Source organism: Chrysoperla carnea, chromosome 1 (assembly GCF_905475395.1).
Source record: "Chrysoperla carnea chromosome 1, inChrCarn1.1, whole genome shotgun sequence".
Taxonomy (NCBI): domain Eukaryota; kingdom Metazoa; phylum Arthropoda; class Insecta; order Neuroptera; family Chrysopidae; genus Chrysoperla; species Chrysoperla carnea.
This window is the reverse complement of record NC_058337.1, coordinates 37,777,512-37,798,349: the sequence shown is the minus strand read 5'-3', so window position 1 is coordinate 37,798,349 and position 20,838 is coordinate 37,777,512. Positions and strand designations below refer to the sequence as shown.

The window sequence follows — 20,838 nt, the reverse complement described above, 5'->3', positions numbered from 1 at the left end:
GTGAAGTGGTGGAGGTTAAAAAAGACATATAAATGTGTAGAAATTTATATATACATGTATATACAGTATGTCCACTGACCGAGGTCAAATCGAAGAAAACTGGAAAAAAGATATAAAAGTTTAGAAAAAAATCTTTAGATTAGGTTGGACTATTTTAAGGTGAATTGTTTAGTATGCAGTTTTACTTGTCGGAAACCCATATTGCGCTATCCGATATAAAAATCCTATAACCTTTTTGTTCGACCATTCCAGGGTCGAACAACCTCATTATATTAACCATAGTAGAGGATGGATGTGAATTTCAATTCTTACAGATTTCCACGGAAAGTAAAATTTTTGGAGGTACTACTGTAGTAATTTTGTGGGTGTGTAATTCTACTGCTACTGCGGTCTAGCAGGTTTAGGCGCAATTATTTTGGCTTCCTCTGCTTACTCAACACGTGTTTCTCAAGAATATGTTAAGCCTCCTACATGCTCTCGTGAAGTAGCACGAAATCAGGCGAAGAACGAAAGTTTTGGGGAGATACTTGAGTGAAAGGCAATACAAGCGTCCTTGCGTGAACATGCGAGTACTATCTCCACATTCTCGTGATTACTTCTGTTCAGTAGCTATTATGTATTGTTTACAACATTGTTGTTTAAAAGTTTTGTTATAAAGCACAAAAAGCTACCGCGATGGCCAATTTGATGTGAGATACTCGTGAAGAGATTATGGTGGTGATTACTTCACTTCGTCTAACTTTGGCAAGTAAACTCGGCGAGGTGACACCACGAGAGTGAGAGTGAGTCTTTTATGTTTCCTCAAATTTGTTTTCCCCGTGGAAACCAAAAGCAAACAAATCTCAGGTTTGTCCATCCACGACCCATCACCTTGAATCTTACTATCTCGGATGTTATGCAATTGAGTAATGCTTAACTACCCAACTAACTTTCAAGAGGCTATTTTTTCCTTAATTCTCCTTATATTTATGTTCTTATGTCTTGAACGTAGCCAACCCTACACATCTCTGTTGTAACTGAGTGCAACTTGACTACTTAAGTTACTCGTGATATCCCCGGATGGTGTGTCTTATATACTACAGCGGTTTGACAGATCTTGCGATTTTACAATGTCTTGTACTTCAGAGTAATATCCTCACACTACCTTCTATTGGGGTTATAGAGGCATTATTGTATACGAATCATTTTCACTTCTCTTTTGAGAGTAGAAAGACATTTTCCTCAAAAATATTTTGGCGATTACAAAGTTATTTAGCGATTATAATGACTGTTTACTCAAGAATCCAGTATATCATGTATGAAAAACTTGAGTTGACATCGTTGACATCACTGGCTTCAGTATTTACATAGAAAAACTAAACGGGGAACTAAGAGAAATTTTCCTCGAAACACTCTATACATACTCGTTTATACTGTTTTTCCTTCCAACAAAACCGCTTTCTGGGGCTATGTTTTTAGTGTGGTTAACGTACAAAATCGACACACAAAATGTTCGTCTTCATACAGAGAAGAGGCAGAAGAAATCCTTGTCAAGTGTTTAAATCCACCACGTACTATGTACAATAGTCTTGTATGTATATATATATGTAGTCAGTCATAGAGTGATACCAGTACTTAACCACAAACACATACAACATACAACCCTCTTCTAGAACCCTCAGCAATACCCTAAATGTATTTATTGTATGTTGTCTTTGTTTTCCATTCGAATAGATACTTATTATCATTATATTATTATCAGATTTTTAACTTTTATTTGATCAATTTTTTTTTTTTTTTTGAAATATTAGGGACTTCAATAAGGTATCGTTGTTTCTTTATTCGTACAACACTCGATGTTCTTGCTTTAAATTCATTTCCAATTGATTCTGCAATTTCTGTTTGTTTGTGGTATAAATCTTCATTGAGTCATGTCTGTCTCCAATTCATACATAAATACGTTCTACTTGAATTATTATTTGTTGAATAATTCATCAGTTTTTCTTCCAACCTTTTCTGCGCATCAGAAAGTTTTTAATTTTTAGAAATCATTATTTTTAAGAATCTAAGTCAGACTGTCTCAAAGTGGGCGATAACACTCACTTGAAAGCGCTAGAGACTTTGAAGTTCGTGACAAAAGAGATAACGCTCCCATCTGGGCGGTGGAGCCAAAACCATTTTTTTTCCGAGTTAATTTCGATTTTGTAAGCCTTAATATAAAAACGTATAACTAATAATTCAGGTTGTTCCATTCCCATTTTACATTAAAATTTTGAACTAAAACTAAAAACATAAACTTTTTTGGGTTTTGAGAATAAGAGAATATTTAAGAGAATAATTGATTCATTTAGAGGATCATTGATTCAATTGAAGAATCATTGTATCTTCTCGTTTAGTTTTATAGAATTTCACGTCAAATGCAAAAATGTTTTTATTAACTTGAATTAATTACTCGTCGAATAGAAATAACCCCACCATTCTTTTGTAAATAGAAGTGATATGGAAAATATTGGGGGTGTTTTCCCATTTTTGTGGTGTTGTTTTTGGTGTGGTGTGTTGCTAGTTTTGAGCTATGGCTTGATAGATGAGTCACGGTTAGATTTACCAAATAGGCAAAATCATAAAAAATTGGAATAGGCCTGCGTGGGAATATCTTCAAATTAAGACATTATGTAATAGATATAGAAAACGGTTGGTATGAAGCCAATTTTATAAACTGCCCGAGGGGCCAAACTCTTAAATATGAACCTCATTGTAGGAGAGAAAGGACGAAATTGTATTGAAAGTGCGCGATGGGGAAAAGAAGTTTGAGAACCTGTGATATAAAATTTAACCAAAGGATTTGTGGTATAATTTTTCACTCGGGAAATATTCTGCGTTGGAAATGGCTAGTTCCGTTGGTTGAAAATTGCTATATGCTATTTCCGACATAGCATATTTTTCCGAGTTAAAATTTAAACCACTGACTGGTTGTAAAACTAATTTTTTGCATATTATGTATGTACATAATCTTACATAATGAACGCCTTGCTGTTCTCGTACCTATATTATTAAGTAGTATACTTCCGCCTGTGTTATTTTTAATTCTTAGTTCTAATTTTAGTCTATATATAATTGAGTCGATTAACCAAAAAATTTTCATTATCAGGACCAGGACTGGCATTGATTGGTCTTGATAAAGAAACAGATTTGAGTAGACGCAATACTGTATTTGAAAAAGAGTTTAATCCTTAACCAAACTCTTGATGAGAACTACAATTTATCAATGAATAATCTAATCTGTTACTTCTGGCCTATTATTAAGGACACATTATATCAATATTTGCTTCTATGATTTAAATATTATTACTAGGTTGAATACACTTTAAAAATATATTTAATAATGATGAGTAATAAAATAGTATCTTTGTACAATGTAATTTAATTTATAAATAATTTATGAACTTAACCTAAATTAAATTGCTTTTAAATAAAAAACAAAAAAACATGTGAGTGCAAAACTCTATGACTTAAGTCATATTTCCCCCTAATTTAATTTTTCTTACTCTTTGGTAATTTCTTACAGACTGAATAACTTATATACCAATTTCAAACCCTTTTTTCCCAACTTGAAGTGGCTGTAGAGGTGCGCAAAGACTTAAATTCTAAAAAAAACCTGATTTATGGAATAAAAAGAGAAGAATGGGACTGAGAAGCTGAAAACCTTGACACTAAATCAACCTACATACCGGATTTTCAACCGTCTATGCGTAGACATAAAAAAGTTGGAAAAACGGTTTTGGGAGACTCTGGTAATATTACTATTGTGGTGTAAACAATTAACACAACAATGTAAATAATTTCTAGGCAATTCTAAAAAGAAATAAACAATATCATTTATATTACGTAAGCAAACATGGAAAACATATACAATATATGCAATAGCACTTATGTGACAGTTCCAGAATTTTCTACACTGTTGATTGTAACTATATAAATAGAGCATAGTGTGCGATACCGACAGATTACCGAGGAGATTACAATACAGACTCTTCAAGTTAACTACTGAACGAGTGATGTGAAGAACTCATCTGTGTTAACAATAAAAATTCGTATAAGTGTTGGAGTATAGACAGTTCTTTTTTTCATTACACAAATTTGATTACATTTAGCCGCTACACTACAAATTGTTGAAATGAGCTCTAAATCTATTATAAGATCGATACGGCTATTAAACAAATCTTTGTACCAAATTTAAGCTTATTTTAACCATAGAGGGCCGCTGGGAATGTCCAAGAATAGCGCGAAATTTGTATCTCCAAAATCACATAAATTTTATTCTGATGCTCGTGGATTTATTACATATTCCCGTCTTTTCCAATTGACCTTATATATAGTGTATAAGTCTATACTTTCTTCGAAAATGTGATTAAAAAGAACAAAAGGCACTGAGGAGCGTTTATATATTTATAAATATATCATAAATTTATAAAAATAGTACAAGAAGAAGAATGAGACTGTGTCTTCTTACTTACTTACAGACTGAAACTGAATAGACAGGCTGGGTCCCATCAAAACAGATACATTATTATGAGTTGTAAAGAGTATATAATATTAATATGAATAAAATAATCTTTTTAAAGTATAATATGAAGAATAGCAATAAAATAATATGTAACACATATGTGGTACTTTATATTTATTGTTTTACTGTATGGTATTGAAAAATTGACCATCATGTATTATCTTCACCAATCATCACTTCACTAATTTGACTTAATTAAGTTTTATTCATTTCTTTATTTGATTTATTTGATTATGTGTAACAATTTGAATAATTATGAGGAACTTAGGTATTTATTGGATTTAATATAATAGTAAGAAGGATGTAGTTTGGAAAGGGTGAGGTTAAGCAAATATTACCAAGTTACAAAAATTACTTAAGAAAACATTTGAAATAATATTTGATCAATTTTGGGTAGGGTTGATTTGACCACTTTTGACGATTTCATCCCCTCCAGCTCCAAGCAGAGGGGTTCCAGAAGGGAGTTAATCAAACCTAGGACCTTGTTGATATAAACCCAGATACGAAGTTTCACTTCTGTCCCCTCAGCCTCTCCCTAGAAAATTCCATTTTCCTGTATTTGGAAAGGTTTTCCCTAGGGTGTGGGCTTTATCGAATTTTCCCGGATATGTGGCTTATACCAATCCTAGGAACACCTTAAATTCTAGCCTTGTGCCAAGTTTAATCGAAATCGCCGTTTTTGAGAAAACCTCAAAAATCCTATATATATATTCTTCTCATGCTTTTCTATAAGCAGGGTTACCAAATAAGTCGTGTAAAAAAAAGCGGACATAACACAAGCGCCCTCCCCCCAAATTGAAAAGTAGTTTCCGTAAAAGTGTGACTGATTTGATTGTTCTCGAATTACGACATTATACTTTACATGGAATTCGGATGGTATATAAAAGGCATAATAACAAAAGGGTGGTAGACAAAACAAGAAGGTGAATATCAGACACAATATGATCAGTTCATTTAAGCTGCCTGATTCGATATATTTGAATTACTATGCATTTGAATATGTCGATCGAAAAACAGTTGATAATTTCCCTAGTTTGCGATTATTTTATGTGCCTATGGCTTACTAAATGTCATACAAAAAATACTTAAATACTTTCTGATAATGCTTGAGCTTTATATTTGAACAGTCCAATCGAGGAAAAAGCAGACAAACGGTGGGACAGAAAAAGTGAACTTCTGGTAACCTTATTAGCAACTAATGTGTTAGTAGTATCGTTCGTACTTACTACTTACTACTCTAAGTACAAAATACTAATTGACACTCTATATCTCTGTAATTTTTACACACTGTATACAAAAAGAATATTATATAATACGTATAACAATAATGAATTTATATATATTATATATTTCAGATGTTTTATTAACACAAATGAAATAAATAGATAGAATATTATCATAAATGAGATCATCCCTCACTCTCTCATCTCATCATACTTAAACTACATAACTCATTTTGCAAATAATAAATGATGTAATTAATGATGGATTTAATTTAAAAAAACATGCTACAAAATTAAAACAGACATCATTTTATTTAATTTAATACGATTAATTCAATACAATATTATAATAATCTATAATAAAAAATATAAATAGAACTTAATCAAAAAATGCAAACTAGACAATAAAAAATAATAATTGTATTAATTTTTATGTTTTTATGTATTTAGGCAACTTTTAAATCAGATACATTTATAACATTGCCTAAACTTTGTAAATAATTTTAAAAGTTACACTGAATTGTATATGTACAAGATCAGAAAATAGAAAAATATTTGATTGAGGGAATTTTGTATGTAAGTTTCTATTCATATGTAACTTAAAAATTTGGGAAAAATTTCTTTTTATATTCGTATAATAATAATAATAATAAGAGCCAATCACCCCAAAGGTTGGGCAAAGGCCTCCTCCAGAATACACCACTCTTTTCTATTGAGAGCCTTCCTTGACCAGCAATCTCCCGCAAATGATACCAACTCGTCCCCCCATCGTTTGATAGGACGGCCTTTCCTTCAAGTAAGATTATACGGTGTCCATACAGTAGAACGCAGTGTCCATCTGCAGTCTCTAATTCGGGAAATGTGTCCCGCCCATTTCCACTTAAGAATTTTTAAACTGACTTCGACATCCTTAGCTTTAGTTTTCCGTCTAATTTCGTGGCAACTTATCTTATCGGCTCAACGTATACCCAGAATTAAGCGCTCCATACTTCTTTGACACGTTAGAAGCTTTTTGTAGTCTTTGTTTGTATAGGCGCTTGTTTGGTAGCCATACGTTAAGATGGCAATACACATGTATCTAGAACCTTTACCTTGAGGGTTAATGGTTATGAGTTGCTTTTGAAAACATGTTTTAATGCCCAAAATCACTTCCACGCGTTGCACGTTCTTGCTTGCAGCTGAGTTTCGGCCGCATTTTTAAAGGATAGAATCTGCCCTAGATATTTAAAACTTGTTACGGTTTCTACATCGGTTCCATTAATTGAAATTTTTGTGCTTTATTTAATATTTGACATAGCCTTCGTTTTATCGATATTTATTTGTAAGCCTACTCGTATAGGGCCCATAAATTATTTGAAGAAAATAACCTAAATTTTCCAGGAACTTCAAATGAAAATTATTTTCCAAAATGATTCAAGTTGATGTAAAAAAACGTAATTTGAGTCGATCAACAGGGCTTTCAATCGCTATACACGTAATTTTTTAATTTCATAACTTGGTTTTTTTTTTGTATAAATGATTAGCCATCCATTTTTTTAGTATAAGCAATATGCTAAGTTTTTGGTTGTAATTTTTTGCTTTGGATTTTAAAGTAAAAAGTTTATCTGCCCAAAAGAGATATATATTTCGTAAAACTTAAGTGATTTTACTTCACCCTATTAAATCATGTAAAAAAAGGAATCAGTCTGACTATGAAACATCGGATCTTCGCACTGTTTTCTTCATAGTTACATAAATTTCTGGAAAAAAATGTCAGATTGAGATGAAACTTGTTGAGAAGCCTTATATTAAGAGTAAGTAACTATTTCATGGTTATTCAATCATTTTATGCAATCCATGTAATTTTATGTATGTATCCATCATATCAAAAAAAAAACATTAGGAAAGATTCAGATTCTTAGTTGAAATCCGTGCATTTTTAATATGTTTTTTTTCCCAAGGTCATTGGAAAATATTATTTTAAATATATTTTTTCTCAGAGTTAGTGATGGGTGAGATCAAGATCAAGATCGAGGCCATAGTTATCGTGGTAATAATCTTGACGATTAAATCTTGATATTGGTCTTGCAAAAATAATCTCGCTTTTGATCTTGTATGTTTTAAGTTTTAATTGAGTTGAGATACATAAGACAGGGTATTGGTATTGATCTTGTCGAATTGGTGCTATATTCGTCTTAGTCGTAAAAAATTTGCAAGACCAAGACCACAACACCGAGACTAATTTGCTCATCACTATACAGAGTTTTTATTGTAGACCTTAAAAGAATAAATGGTTCCCTGAACAATGAAAGTTATCACGTTGAAAATATATTTATTATGGTTACTATAATAATGTAAGTTATACTGACTTTTCCTAATTTTTTAGGAATCTGTAATTTCTCGTTACTCGGAAAGCATTCAAAGGTTTGATTCAGACTTGTCCAAAATTGGACTTTCCTATTGTAAAAAAAAAACAAACATGGGAAATCCTATTTGCTATTCGTATGAGTATGTTAAAAATTTATCTTTAAAATACATTTTTTCCATTTAAACTTTTTTTTGAGATGTAATTTTTTTTCTAGAATGTAAAAATGCATTATTTAAATTGAGAAAATATCATCAGAAATAATCTTATCGATTTTTTGTCAATCAAATAAATATATAATAATAATTACACTATGTGTCCCAAAAGTCACAAATATTAAACACTTTATATTCCAGTTCAAAAATTTGCAAATAATTTAAAAACGTAACCGTATTATTTAAAATTGAAAGTGTTCACAAAAATTTGTATGCGCTCAATAGAAGTGATTCTAGTTTTATATTATATATTAATTACTTGTTGAATGTTGAAAATTTATGTAATAAATATATCTGATATTATAATTGGTGGAAGTGCCTGGAAATGATGTTTAGAATATACCTTTCTTTTATTTATGATGACAAGAACTAAGAATTGTTTTCTTATTTTACTGGTACAAAAGAAAAACGTAATAGAAAGTAGATATTAGCAACGTATTAGACTTCCGACTACTCATCTTCGTCAACTTCACTAAATTGTCGATATGTGGAAAAATGCGAAGGCGAACATAAAATGTTATAGTAAACTGGTAATCTTCCCGAAATTTATTATTAATATTCAATTAGATGTACATTCTGTATATATTAAACTTTTTTCACTCAATAAAACCATGTTTATCATGTGCTAAACATCGCGTATGTAATCTGAATTTTTTCTGAAAATTATATTGAAAAAACAATAATTATAATAAAATCTCTCAATAAATCAACTTGATGTAGTTTCATGGAAATTTGATATGATATAAACTACATTCAAAGGCCCAATTTACACGCTATATTTATTAAAAATAAATGGGCTCTTCTACAAACTAGGATAAAATGAGTCTAATTTTGGCCTGACTTTTTTAGTACATTCTAGAAATTTAGTCGTAGTATTATTAAAAATGCAACGTCTTGTAGTTTATGTTAATTGGAAAAGTCAAAATATTTTAAAGTTTTATATTTATGGTCATTTAAAATAAATCAAGCGGCGGAGGACTGAGAGTAAGTCTGCATGATCTTCTGAATTGAGGCCAGAAAGACATAAAATATTCTGTGTTAATCCAGCATTTCATTTTAACATGTGTAAACACATAACATTTTAATATAAATTTCTCAAAATCCTGGGTAGTTTTCATACGATCTCCAGAAAATTTTAAAATAATTGTACTCAGATAAGGTGGCTCAGCGTATAGTATACTGAATATTCGCTGAGTTTACATTGAACAGGATCCCGATATAAAACTTCAGGGCCAAATTCTGGGAAGGAATTTTTAAATATATTTTCGGGTAAATAAGATATATCTCCCAGGCAAGAAAGAATAGTAAACTTCATTATTTTGATTTAGTATATGGCCGTAATAAATATATGACATTACACATAAGATTTTATATTCCTAAAAGCTTGGCACTTTGAATGGTAATTAAGTCAAGAAAATAACTTTCAAATCTAGATTGTTTTCAGGGGCCAACTATAAATAGGTAAAAATAACAGTATGTTATACAATTAAATTATTCTGTAATACACTTTTCCTGATATTTTAACCGAGACGGCGAAAATTTGTTTGTAGAACTATACAAATATAAATTATTGATAGATTTGCTTTAAAGCTAAATCTGTAAAGAGCTCTATTTTCTGATCTAGAGCTCTACTTAGAGCTTGAAGGTATCTAAATAAATTGTACAATGATCCAGATAGAGCTGCAGATCTAGTTAGAGCATTCTACAATTACACTACAGATCTAGTTAAATATATCATCGCTCCAACTAGCACTATCTACATATCTAGCTTTAACCTTTAATATAGAAATGTAGCCTTTGAATCTATCTAAATCAGCTTTAGCTACAATAAAATAGAATATCTAGGCCCCAAATGGCATTTCTATACAATGTATATACAAAACAAATATATAAAAATTTTTAAATTTATTGTATTTACAATAATATTTTTCGGTATGTTTTTTATTTGTACATATGTATATAATATATGATATATGAGTATATTATTAGATTTAATACAAGCTCAAAACAGTGTTTGATAGCTAGCGTAAATAAGTATATGAACATCGTAGCAATAATATAATATATGTATATACGTATACGTTTATAATACTTGTAACTCGTCTCGTACTCGACTCGACTCGACTCAAACTGTTGTACAATATACATACTTATAAACAGCACATCACTGATTCTAACCACATCGTGGTCATAATTTCATATCAGTAGCTTGATATCATGATGTTGATAGCATGATCCTATAGAACACCATACCGACACCACTTCACTCCACTCCATATGATTGTCGACACTTTACTATCTAGTATAAAATAAGGGGTAGGGGTAAGAGTGGGGATGATATTTAAACTCATACCAATATATTATTACTATACTACATGTTCTTCTTTTTGCACATGCATAACTACCTATGAACCTCATTTCTGAACACTATATGGTTTAGGTTTTTCTTTTACCCCAACAGCATTGAATCGACGAGGTTTTCTAATGTCATATAATATCACTAAATGTATATAACCGATATATATAAGTAACGGGGAAATCAAATTTTTTTTCTTGATATGATTTTCGATGATCCGTAGATTAAAGTGAAGACCCTCGAATCTTGTATAATATGTAAAGTACTGAATAGTGCATATATTTTTACTTTTATATTTTTATGGTAAGATTTTAGAATTAATATTAGAATTTACAATATATACCATAGAGATAATACCATAGAGCTGTATAGACATAGGAAACTCAATAAGTGAATTATTGTCCGCAGTAGACGAAATAGGATGAATCAGAAATTTTAGGGATATAACAGAGATGTATAAGATATTTATCTGTCTTTATCTGTCTCTGTACAGCTATATGCGCATACTTTGTCTATCTCTCGTTATTTCGATCAACCGTCTGACGACGACTGTGTAGCTCTATGGTATTATTTTTTCTCTAAAATAAATGACTGTCGTTCTTCTAATATTTGAAGGTTGTTTTTTTTTTTATAAAACATGAAGGAAAACATTAAAAATTCGAAAATGATTTTCATTTTTATCAATTTTATCAGTTTTGTATTTTTTATTATTTTTGTGGCATCATGCTCACAAATAAGTTGATCGACTTTCATTTATTTGAAGGCTATCGGTACAAATTTAAGACGTTTAAATATCACAAGTTCTTTTCTAATTAGTTGATGTATAATAAATAATACTAGCAATTATTAAAAAACTAGAAGCAAGTTTAGTGAAAACCAGAGTAATTATAGGTTTGTCTCTCTTTAGAACTATGCTAGTGACATTCTTTCTGATGCAAATTCGCTATGGGAACTGATTCTAGCGCTGTCTAGTGGTAGAAAATAGAAGCTATCTATGATTTATGCATGGCTATGATTGAATTGTTTTTTTAAAATTTGATAATGAATGAAATAAAAATAAATTATTTAAACTTTTGACACGTTTGTATTCTTATTTCTGTTGAAATTTGACTTGTCATAGACAGCTTCTATATTCTACCACCAGACAGCGCTAAAATCAGTTCCCATGCCGAATTGGTATTAAATGTTTTCGTTTCCCTAGTGACGAGTAAAGATTTTATATCTCAAGGATTTTACAGTTGCAAACACAACAGTCCATGAGATAGCACCCTTTCTGTAAAATGATTAATGCATACTTGAAACTTCTTGAGTGGATCTTCCTTTTGGCGAACTTACCAAAAAACAAGCATGAGCATGATAACATCATATTTAAGCTATCGCGATCGGTCTGAAAAAGCTGCGCAGGAAATTAATCGGGGACAATGACCACTTCATAACATTGATAATTATTAAACAATAAAATATTTTTCCCACAAAAATACTGCACGGATGAGCTTGCGTACCACCTGCAACATGCCGTACTAAAGTATTTTTGTTTTTCAATACACTTTTGCTGAATTGTTTTATAATTATTAATGTTATCAAGTGGCCATAGGGTCCGACAAATTCCCTGCTACGTTTTTTCAGACCGATTCCTTTAATATGACGTTATCATGCTCATTTGAAAACGCAGCACTTTCGAACAAAGTCGTAGTGAGAAAGTTTGGTAGCTTCTCCAAGCTATTCACGAAGTTTCAAATTTGTATAGATAGTTTAGCAAAAAGGGGATTGTTTCGTGGGATACAAGAAATTGAGCATTTTTTCAAATAAATCCAACGGTAATTTTGATACTTGTGGCGGTCATGCGAGAGCTTTAAATGGAATTTTTATTTTATGAATATACCAATTTTTTGGCGGGTAAATAAAAAAATATTTAAACAAATTCAAACAATAATTTTATAATATAAATACAAAAAAATTTATATAAATCGAATAACAATATGAAATAAGAGTAGTAACTATTATTATTACAGTAAAACGTTTTATACAGACAAATGAATGACCGATCTAAATGTTAAAAATAAAAGAGAACAAAGATAATAAATATAATGATACTTGTCATCATTGTCAAATAATGGTTAAACAAAGATAGTTAGATATATTTGAAAAACTATACATAGAAAATGTAAAAGAAGAATGAGATAGTAATAGGAGTATAGAAGGGAAAAATATACAACAGAAAACTGTTATGAGTACTTAATATTCTAAAAGTGTATATCACATTTTTAGTTTGTAAAACAAATTTACCACAAAGAAGGAAAAAAATAACAACCGAAAAAAATACACACACACAAATATACAAAATACATGTATACATATATGTTTGTTGTTTTTTAAATGTGTCCACCCACATCATTTTAATTTAAGATGATCATTTATGTTGGGTATTATAGTATTTATATAAAATCATTCGTTTAAAAAATCTTATTGATTGGTATCCTATTTGTTATAGTGGGCTTACATTCTTTACGAAAATATATTTCAAATATAGTTTTCTATGTAATCTAGTTCTAAATTTTTTATATAGAATAGCTCTAAATCTTCAAAAATCGTCTCGCCTATTAGCAAAGTTTCTGAAAAGAAGCATTCAGTAGCTACATCATAGGGGCCATTTATGGGAAAAAGTAACTTCCAAATTACTTTCAAACATTTCAAGATAAAGGGCTAAAATTTTTAAAGAAAACTACAAGCCGAATCTTTTTACGCTAAAATCGTTCACGTAACCCTCTTAGCAATGGAGGGGTAAGTGAAGATCGAGGAGGAGGAAAGTGAAAACTTCTTTGAAAAGTTTTTTCTAGACGAATACAACGAATTTTGCGCGTTTACTTTATTTTTCGCGCACTTGGTGTGAAATATCATTTCCACATTAATTATTGATTCTAAACTTCCTTTAATGTGCGTGCGTGTGTTTTTTTTTGCGCTTAACGCAACAAAAAAACTATAAACTCTACAAACTGAATTGAATGGTTGAAAATTGCTATATAGGCTGATTAAGTGGCAAGGATGTGCCCTTCGGGTGTTACTTTCCAGCCCAGTTCTCTTTTCTTACATCAAAAAAAATATGTTCTCGTGATTTTTGAGGCAATTTTTTCTGTTTTTCTCTTTACAATCTATATTATTAAGGTTATTAAATGATTGTAATTTTATTTTTTCAGAGTGATTCTTCAGATTTGATATTCGATGATGCACCAAGTATATCTGCAACCAAATTACAACATCCAGTTATTCAAGGAGAAACACAAAACGATGGTTGGTTAAGTCATAATTTAAAGCGAATAAAACGTCAGCTATGGGGCTGGCCATTCACTTCGTCTGAAACCACAACGAGTGCTCCGACCACAACAGAATCAGTGGTAACAGATGCCCCAGAAGCACCCACAACAAAATCAACATCATTATTTGGTGGCATTAATTTCTTAAGTGGTTTTGGAAATGACAAAAAAACAAAAACTGAAGAACAACCCTCTTCAACAACTACAAATGATGGATTATTTTCTACATTATTCGCGAATTTGGCTCGAAGCACGACCACAGAAAAATCAACAAGTACTATAGACCAAGATGTTCCTGCTCAATTATTGGATAACGAATCCGAATTAACTGAATCAAGAGAAAAGCGCAATTCAAATGAAGATGAATATAATAATTTTGATCAGGTGAGCCATATTTTGAAACATTTTTATGACTTTGTTTTTTAATAATGAATTTTAATTTTGTTTGGGACGTTTACAATTTGCAAGAAAATTAAACTTGGGACAGCACAAATTTATACCATAGACCTGTTTATTAACGAATTATTATAATAAATTCCAACAGTTAAAATGTTATCAATATGTTATTCTACGTGAATATTGTTGAATTTTTCCGGGAATACGATTTCTTTGTATTTTTTTTGTAATGGACTTTAAAGGCCAATGTATGTACTACATCCAACCAACATAATTTTTACAAGGGGAGTGTTTACACAAATATTTTGATGTAACCTTTGAAAACTTTTTGATTAAAAAAATTTTTTTAATCTTTCTTTGATAAACTACATACAAAATTCCCATTAATAAATTAACTCAAATCTCATCGCCATTGATCCCTCATTCGGTGGAATTACACATCATAATGGGTAAAAATGCCACTAGTAGGCTTGGAAAATCTGAGTGTTCATCATTGGCGTAGCCATTATTTGGTGGCTTAGATCGGCCTTTCACAGCCGTCAAAGAAACCATAACTGCTGAATGTACTCAAGAACTACAACGATGGATTACTTATAGCATTATTTGCGAAGTCTTTCAAGAATCTGTGCGTAGGCATATGTAGTCATCACTAGTGTATGCTAGGAGCTTTCCTAAATGTGAATTTTTGTTTCGCCCATGTAGGTTATTCCCAAAAATTCTCAAAAATCTTGAAGTATTTACTTTCAAAACAAGCATTTCTACCCATCATTGACGTGGACAGGAAGTTTTCGTAGAGGGGGTGAGCATTCTTTACTGCAACTAACCCTCTAGCTAAGTACATAGTATTTATTTGCAGAATTTGCTAATAGACCCTTTAGAAACACTAAAGAAAAATTTTACCAAAATTAAAAACTCTCAAAACAAGCATTATATATTTATGTCCTAACTTCAAATGGGCAAGGAACAACGGTGCAATCCAAAGTTTGTACTATTACTTAGAATTAATAACTCTTTTATATCCTATCTATTTTGATGAGTTAATTTATACCTTAACTAACAATTTATTTGAAACAATGGACAACATAGTTTAACACGTAAATTTTTGTTCAGGACCAGGATCAAACAACAGATGACATTAACAGTATTACAGACGATGAAGATGCATTTGACAACTTAGGTCTCTCTTCTGGTGAAGCATCTGGCGCCAGTCCGACAGAACCGATTGAAGAAGAAGATCAAACTTCCGATGCATCTTTACGTAAGTATACAGATCAAAAAGCCGTAATAGAAACATGGTGGTTTTCAATGATTTTGTTTTGACTTTCAGATTTCTATCGTATTAGTTTTACAATTACGGAACCCTACCGGCCAGAGTTTGGTGAGACTAATTCAGTTGAATTCCATACAGTTGCACAAAGCTTAGCACAAGAAGTTAAATCATTGTTACAAGATTTACCAGGCAAATTTTCAACGCGTGTTATTAATATCGAGTAAGTCATTAACTTTAAAAAAAAAATAGGATATCTGTCATAATAATTTAAAAAGTTATCACTCAAATCATTTTCCAAATGCTTTTTTAGCCTTTCTGATTATGTGTAAAAAAAATACGCTTTTTTATGGTATTAGAAAGCTCCAAATCTGATACAGTTTACCAGTGAACAGTTATGTTTATCGTAAATGAATATGGTCTAAAAAATTTTTTTAAAACAACTTTGACATAAGTATTTGAAAAAATCAAAATTTAATGCACCTGAGAAATTGTATTTGAATACTAGCAGACCGACATACTTTGCACCGTTGAAACGTAACTCCAATTCATTAACCATACTATGCTTGCCCGCTAGGCTTGTTCTCTCAGGCCCGCTAAGCCCATGCCACTAAACCCCTCCCATCACCCTAAACCCAATTTTTATTCCTATTGTCTCCTATCCATCCTGCTAAACCCAAATTTTACTCCTACCTTTAAAGCCTTCGGCCTGACTGTGGAAGGCACCACCAGTTCCCGTCCCAGCCAATCTCTTCGGCAGTGGAGCTCGCTGCACACGCATAAAGCTAATTCACAATACTTGAATAATAATCAATAATACCTCAAATTATATAAAATACATAGTACATAGCTGTAATATCATATATGTAATACTAAAGGTATATGGGCAGTTGGTACGGGAAAGAATGTCCAAACTTTACGGTGCCGACAATATTTGTTTTCTCTCTCGTTCGAGACATTTTATCTATACTGCGCATGCTTGAGAATTCTCTAAAATATGGTAACCATGGTTACCATTTAAAAATTTTAAATAGTGCGCACGAAAAATGCGCAGAGCTGACAAATGCGATCGGAAGAGTGAGAGAACGATACACTATCTGTTTCACTTAGTCCGAACGCCTTCCACTTATAGGAACTGCCCATATACCTTTAGTATTACATATATGTGTAATATATAATGTAATATACGCTTTATATGCGCTCCCACCATTTAATGAAATATAATTTTTTTGGTGCGGAACCCTCAAAAACAGTTGTGGTGGGCCGAATGATCTAAAACATCATCAGATCCCCGTGAACACACACCCAAAACTTCATCAAAATTGGTTCGTTCGTTTAGGAGGACTGCTGTGACTAACATCTACATACTCGAAATATATATTACTGTAAAATTTGGTTTTTTGAAATTTATAAGGCTTGTAGATATATTTTTTATATCCTTTGTTTTACTAAAACACAGAGAAACATGTGTAAAACGCTTTTTTCGTTTCTTTTATGTGTTAAATTAACAGATTTTCAATTTCGAGTATTTATTTTCTTTTTGTAAGTCAACATTATAAACAACCAAAAGTCCACGGATTGCGAAAGTGTTTTATTTGACAACAAAGTCGTGAATTGTTTTAAAAATATTTTATACAAACGTTTCGTTATTTGAGAGGGGAGGGGGTACATTCCCCCAATGTTTCATGGTCAAATGAAACATAATAACTTCATTTCGATTTTTTTGGTAAAAATATGCAACTTTGTCTAAAATTAAAAAAAAAATTAATATCTTACTCCACCTTGCTTTGGTTTTATTTCAATTTAGATATGTATAACTGTTATCTGATCACCTATTTTATTATATGTACAGCCTGAAAACCATTACTTAAATTAAAAATAAATTTTTTCATAAATAATTATTTTTTAGGCAACGTCCATCTGATTTATTTACATCGAAAATAACATTAGATGTTGGTGTGCAAGGATATGATGACAAGGATGAAATTCGCAACCGTATTCGTCGGCATATTGAACAATTTCGTAAATTGGGAACTATATCTGCATCTACGGAAGATTTTCATTTCAAGGATGTGTCAGGTAATATATTTTACCATCAAACGTTTCCTAATAAAATTCAAAACTTTATGAACAATTTGTATATGTTGAAATTTAATTCGCCTTTGATAAAAACTATAACTGTACGTCATGTCAATAAGATTTGAATGCTGCGGTTGCACATATATAATTGCCATGAAAATTTGAAATTGCTTGCGATATCAACATTAAGAAAAAAGAGAAGAGATCATTTATACGGCAACATCGAAAACACATTTTAGTTTTTTATGCTTTTTAAACTCCTAAGAAATTTTCTTTATAATAATAATTACATGTAAAATCTACATTATTTTCAAAATAAGTGATACTGGGGTGGCATTAAAATAATAAACATAAAAATGGGCACCTCTATTGAAATAAATCATTGGCAGTGTTTTCGGAGATTAAATTATTGAATTTTAATTTTTTTGTTTTTTTTTTTTTTATCATTGAATTATTGAAAGTTTAATTTTTTTTAATGAAATGACTTTTATTGGTGGATAAATAACAGAGATTATCTATTATCGAAATCAGACAAATATAAAAAGCATTATCAAAGTCTTGGAAACCTTTTTTTTGAGTTTTAATTACTTTTTGTGATTTTGCGGATTTTAATACCGAACTTTTCTTTACGCTTAAAAAACTACTGAGAAATTCAAAATTTTTATTGTCGTTTAATTTGGAATATATATTAAATATATATATAACAAATTTAGACAAATTTTTTCTCGAAGTGACGGTAAATCTTCGATCAATCCAATTAACACTAACGTCCAATTAACACTATTTTTGTGTTGTTTTTTTTTTGGGGGGGGGGGGGGTTGTTAATACTATTAGATATATCGAGTTTTATCCAAATTCATATTTTAAATTTTTTCAAAGGTAATAAAAAAAAATTCAAAAGCCGAGAAAGTTATTTTGTTTTCAATTTCAATAAATTTCAGACAAAAATCTGATTTATCTGATTTAGATGCATAGATTTTGTCCCAAATTAAGTACGCGCAGCGATTTCTCGGGTAAATTTCCCGCATTTACGTACTTAGAAAATATTTGTCTAAATGTCTAATAAATTGTAGTTTTGTGAATACCAAAATACTCATTACGCTAGAAAATCCAAAAATGGAAACAATTTATAAGGATGAATTTTCGTTTTTTTATTTTCGTAGTTATTTTTGGATGTCCACACTTTTTGTATTAACGATTGAATCGTCGAACGACTGCAATAAATCGAGTAGAACGGATAAAATTGTAAAAATAAAAATTTTTTTTTGATTTGTTTAATAATCAATAGCAAACGTAATTGGAACTCAAAATCACGTTTGATAATTTAAAGTACAGTTTTCGAGAGAGAGATCATTGGAAATGCTCTAAATAAATAAAAATACCAAAACCAAAACCAAGTTTATTTGGCCAAAATTTATACTTTTTTAATGACGTTGAACTTCAACAGCTTTAATCTTTATGAATTGCTAAATATTCAGGAAAAACTTCTATGATAAATAATACTAGAAAATTAGGAATCAAAATTTTGATAGTTGATTACATTTTTTTTTAAATTGAATTATTATTTATTTTATTTTTCGTTTATGTTTATTTTTGTTTTTTGTTTCTTTTTTTTTTTTTGGAAATATTATAAGGTGAATCTTCATGTGCTATTGATGAATATCCTTGTGACGGCGATAAATGTTACTCACAGTCTCAACGTTGCGATGGCACTAAACAATGTTCGGATGGCACTGATGAACAAGGCTGTTTAGACAGTATGTATTTTTATTTTATTTTTATTTTTTATTTATTTACTTTTTTAAATTTTGAATCTGTAAATAATAATTCTACGCAATTTCATTTAGAGGCATAAAATCTGTTTGCACCAGTTCAGTTCAAATAAATAAACTTTATATTAATTTTTACTTGTAATTTGATTTACTTTTGATAAATTTCTATCTATATAAAATTATATAGTTTTTTCTTAAGAAGACCCTTCTCACCCCTTTTTATAAAGCATCTATTAAAACTACCTATGTCAAAATTTATTTTGGATTAATATTAAGTGAGCTGTTACTCTAGATTCTAAGTTAAGGTTGAGTTTAATGTCACCTGATCTTATTGTTCGTAGCATCAATATTTTTAAGCGTTACAAACTTGGGACTTAACTTAATATACTATGATACATGGTATAAAAATGATAGTTAGTCATGGGGACTGTCCATGAGGTTTTTATTTAATTTTTTAATTAAATATAATATGAAACATTTAAACTTTATAATTTGTAAATAGAAATGATAAACTTGGGTCGAGTTTCGAATGCAGGGTATTCTGAATGATAGCCCAGCTGCGATCACCACGTAGGTTAAATCGGATTGAATTTTCACCATTTAGTTTCGACGATTTAACATCACGGGAGTTCAGTGCTTTTTCCCTCATTGAAACCCGTGATTGTCTCAACTTGGGTCATTTTTTTCCTTGAATAATACTTTGAATTCTACAATTTGACATAGATTTGATCACTAAATGGACCAAAAATTTTTCAATTTTGCCATAAACATCAATCAGAATATGGTCAATCATGGCACATATTCTTCACAAACATGAATACTATCATTTTTGATGGTTTTCATAAATACAACAGATACCCCGAAAATTTTGCAGTGGCCTCTTGGTCCATTATTCTTTGCTCTAATATCAAGATGCTTATAATTTATAAAAATTCAAAAAGGACAACATAAAGAAATGTTATAAATGCAATTGATTAGAAATATTTACAGATTCTTTTTTAATTTTTAAAATAAATTTTGCCTACAAATTAAAAGGTTTGGTTTTAATAAAATTGCTTAGAGAATTTTTATTAATTAATTTGTTTGCTTTGATTTTAAAATTAATTTTTTTTTATATTAATATTTAATATACCTACATAATAACAATTGTAAAAAGCTGAGCTTTATTAATAAAAGTTGTGATGTATTTTAGAATTAAACTTATGCTTAAATTTATTAATAAGCTGTGAAAATCTTAATAAATATTATTTTGTATCAAATAGAAAACAATTTAAATTAGGGTTTTAACGAATGTTTTATTTTATTTCACATATATGCGAAAAGAAAGAATCA

At 30.3% G+C, this 20,838-nt stretch overlaps 1 protein-coding gene across 9 annotated transcripts in view; it reads left to right on the top strand.

The window, feature by feature from the left end:
- The window catches only part of LOC123291080 (basement membrane-specific heparan sulfate proteoglycan core protein-like), a 378,061-nt gene that overhangs the window by 136,594 nt on the left and 220,629 nt on the right, over positions 1 to 20,838 (top strand). For all 9 annotated transcript variants that reach the window (XM_044871529.1, XM_044871528.1, XM_044871527.1 and 6 more), the window contains exons 3-7: positions 13,876 to 14,376; positions 15,499 to 15,646; positions 15,716 to 15,878; positions 17,565 to 17,734; positions 19,369 to 19,491. In XM_044871529.1, coding sequence (XP_044727464.1) covers positions 13,876 to 14,376; positions 15,499 to 15,646; positions 15,716 to 15,878; positions 17,565 to 17,734; positions 19,369 to 19,491 — 1,105 coding nt within the window. The remainder of the gene's footprint in view (positions 1 to 13,875; positions 14,377 to 15,498; positions 15,647 to 15,715; positions 15,879 to 17,564; positions 17,735 to 19,368; positions 19,492 to 20,838) is intronic.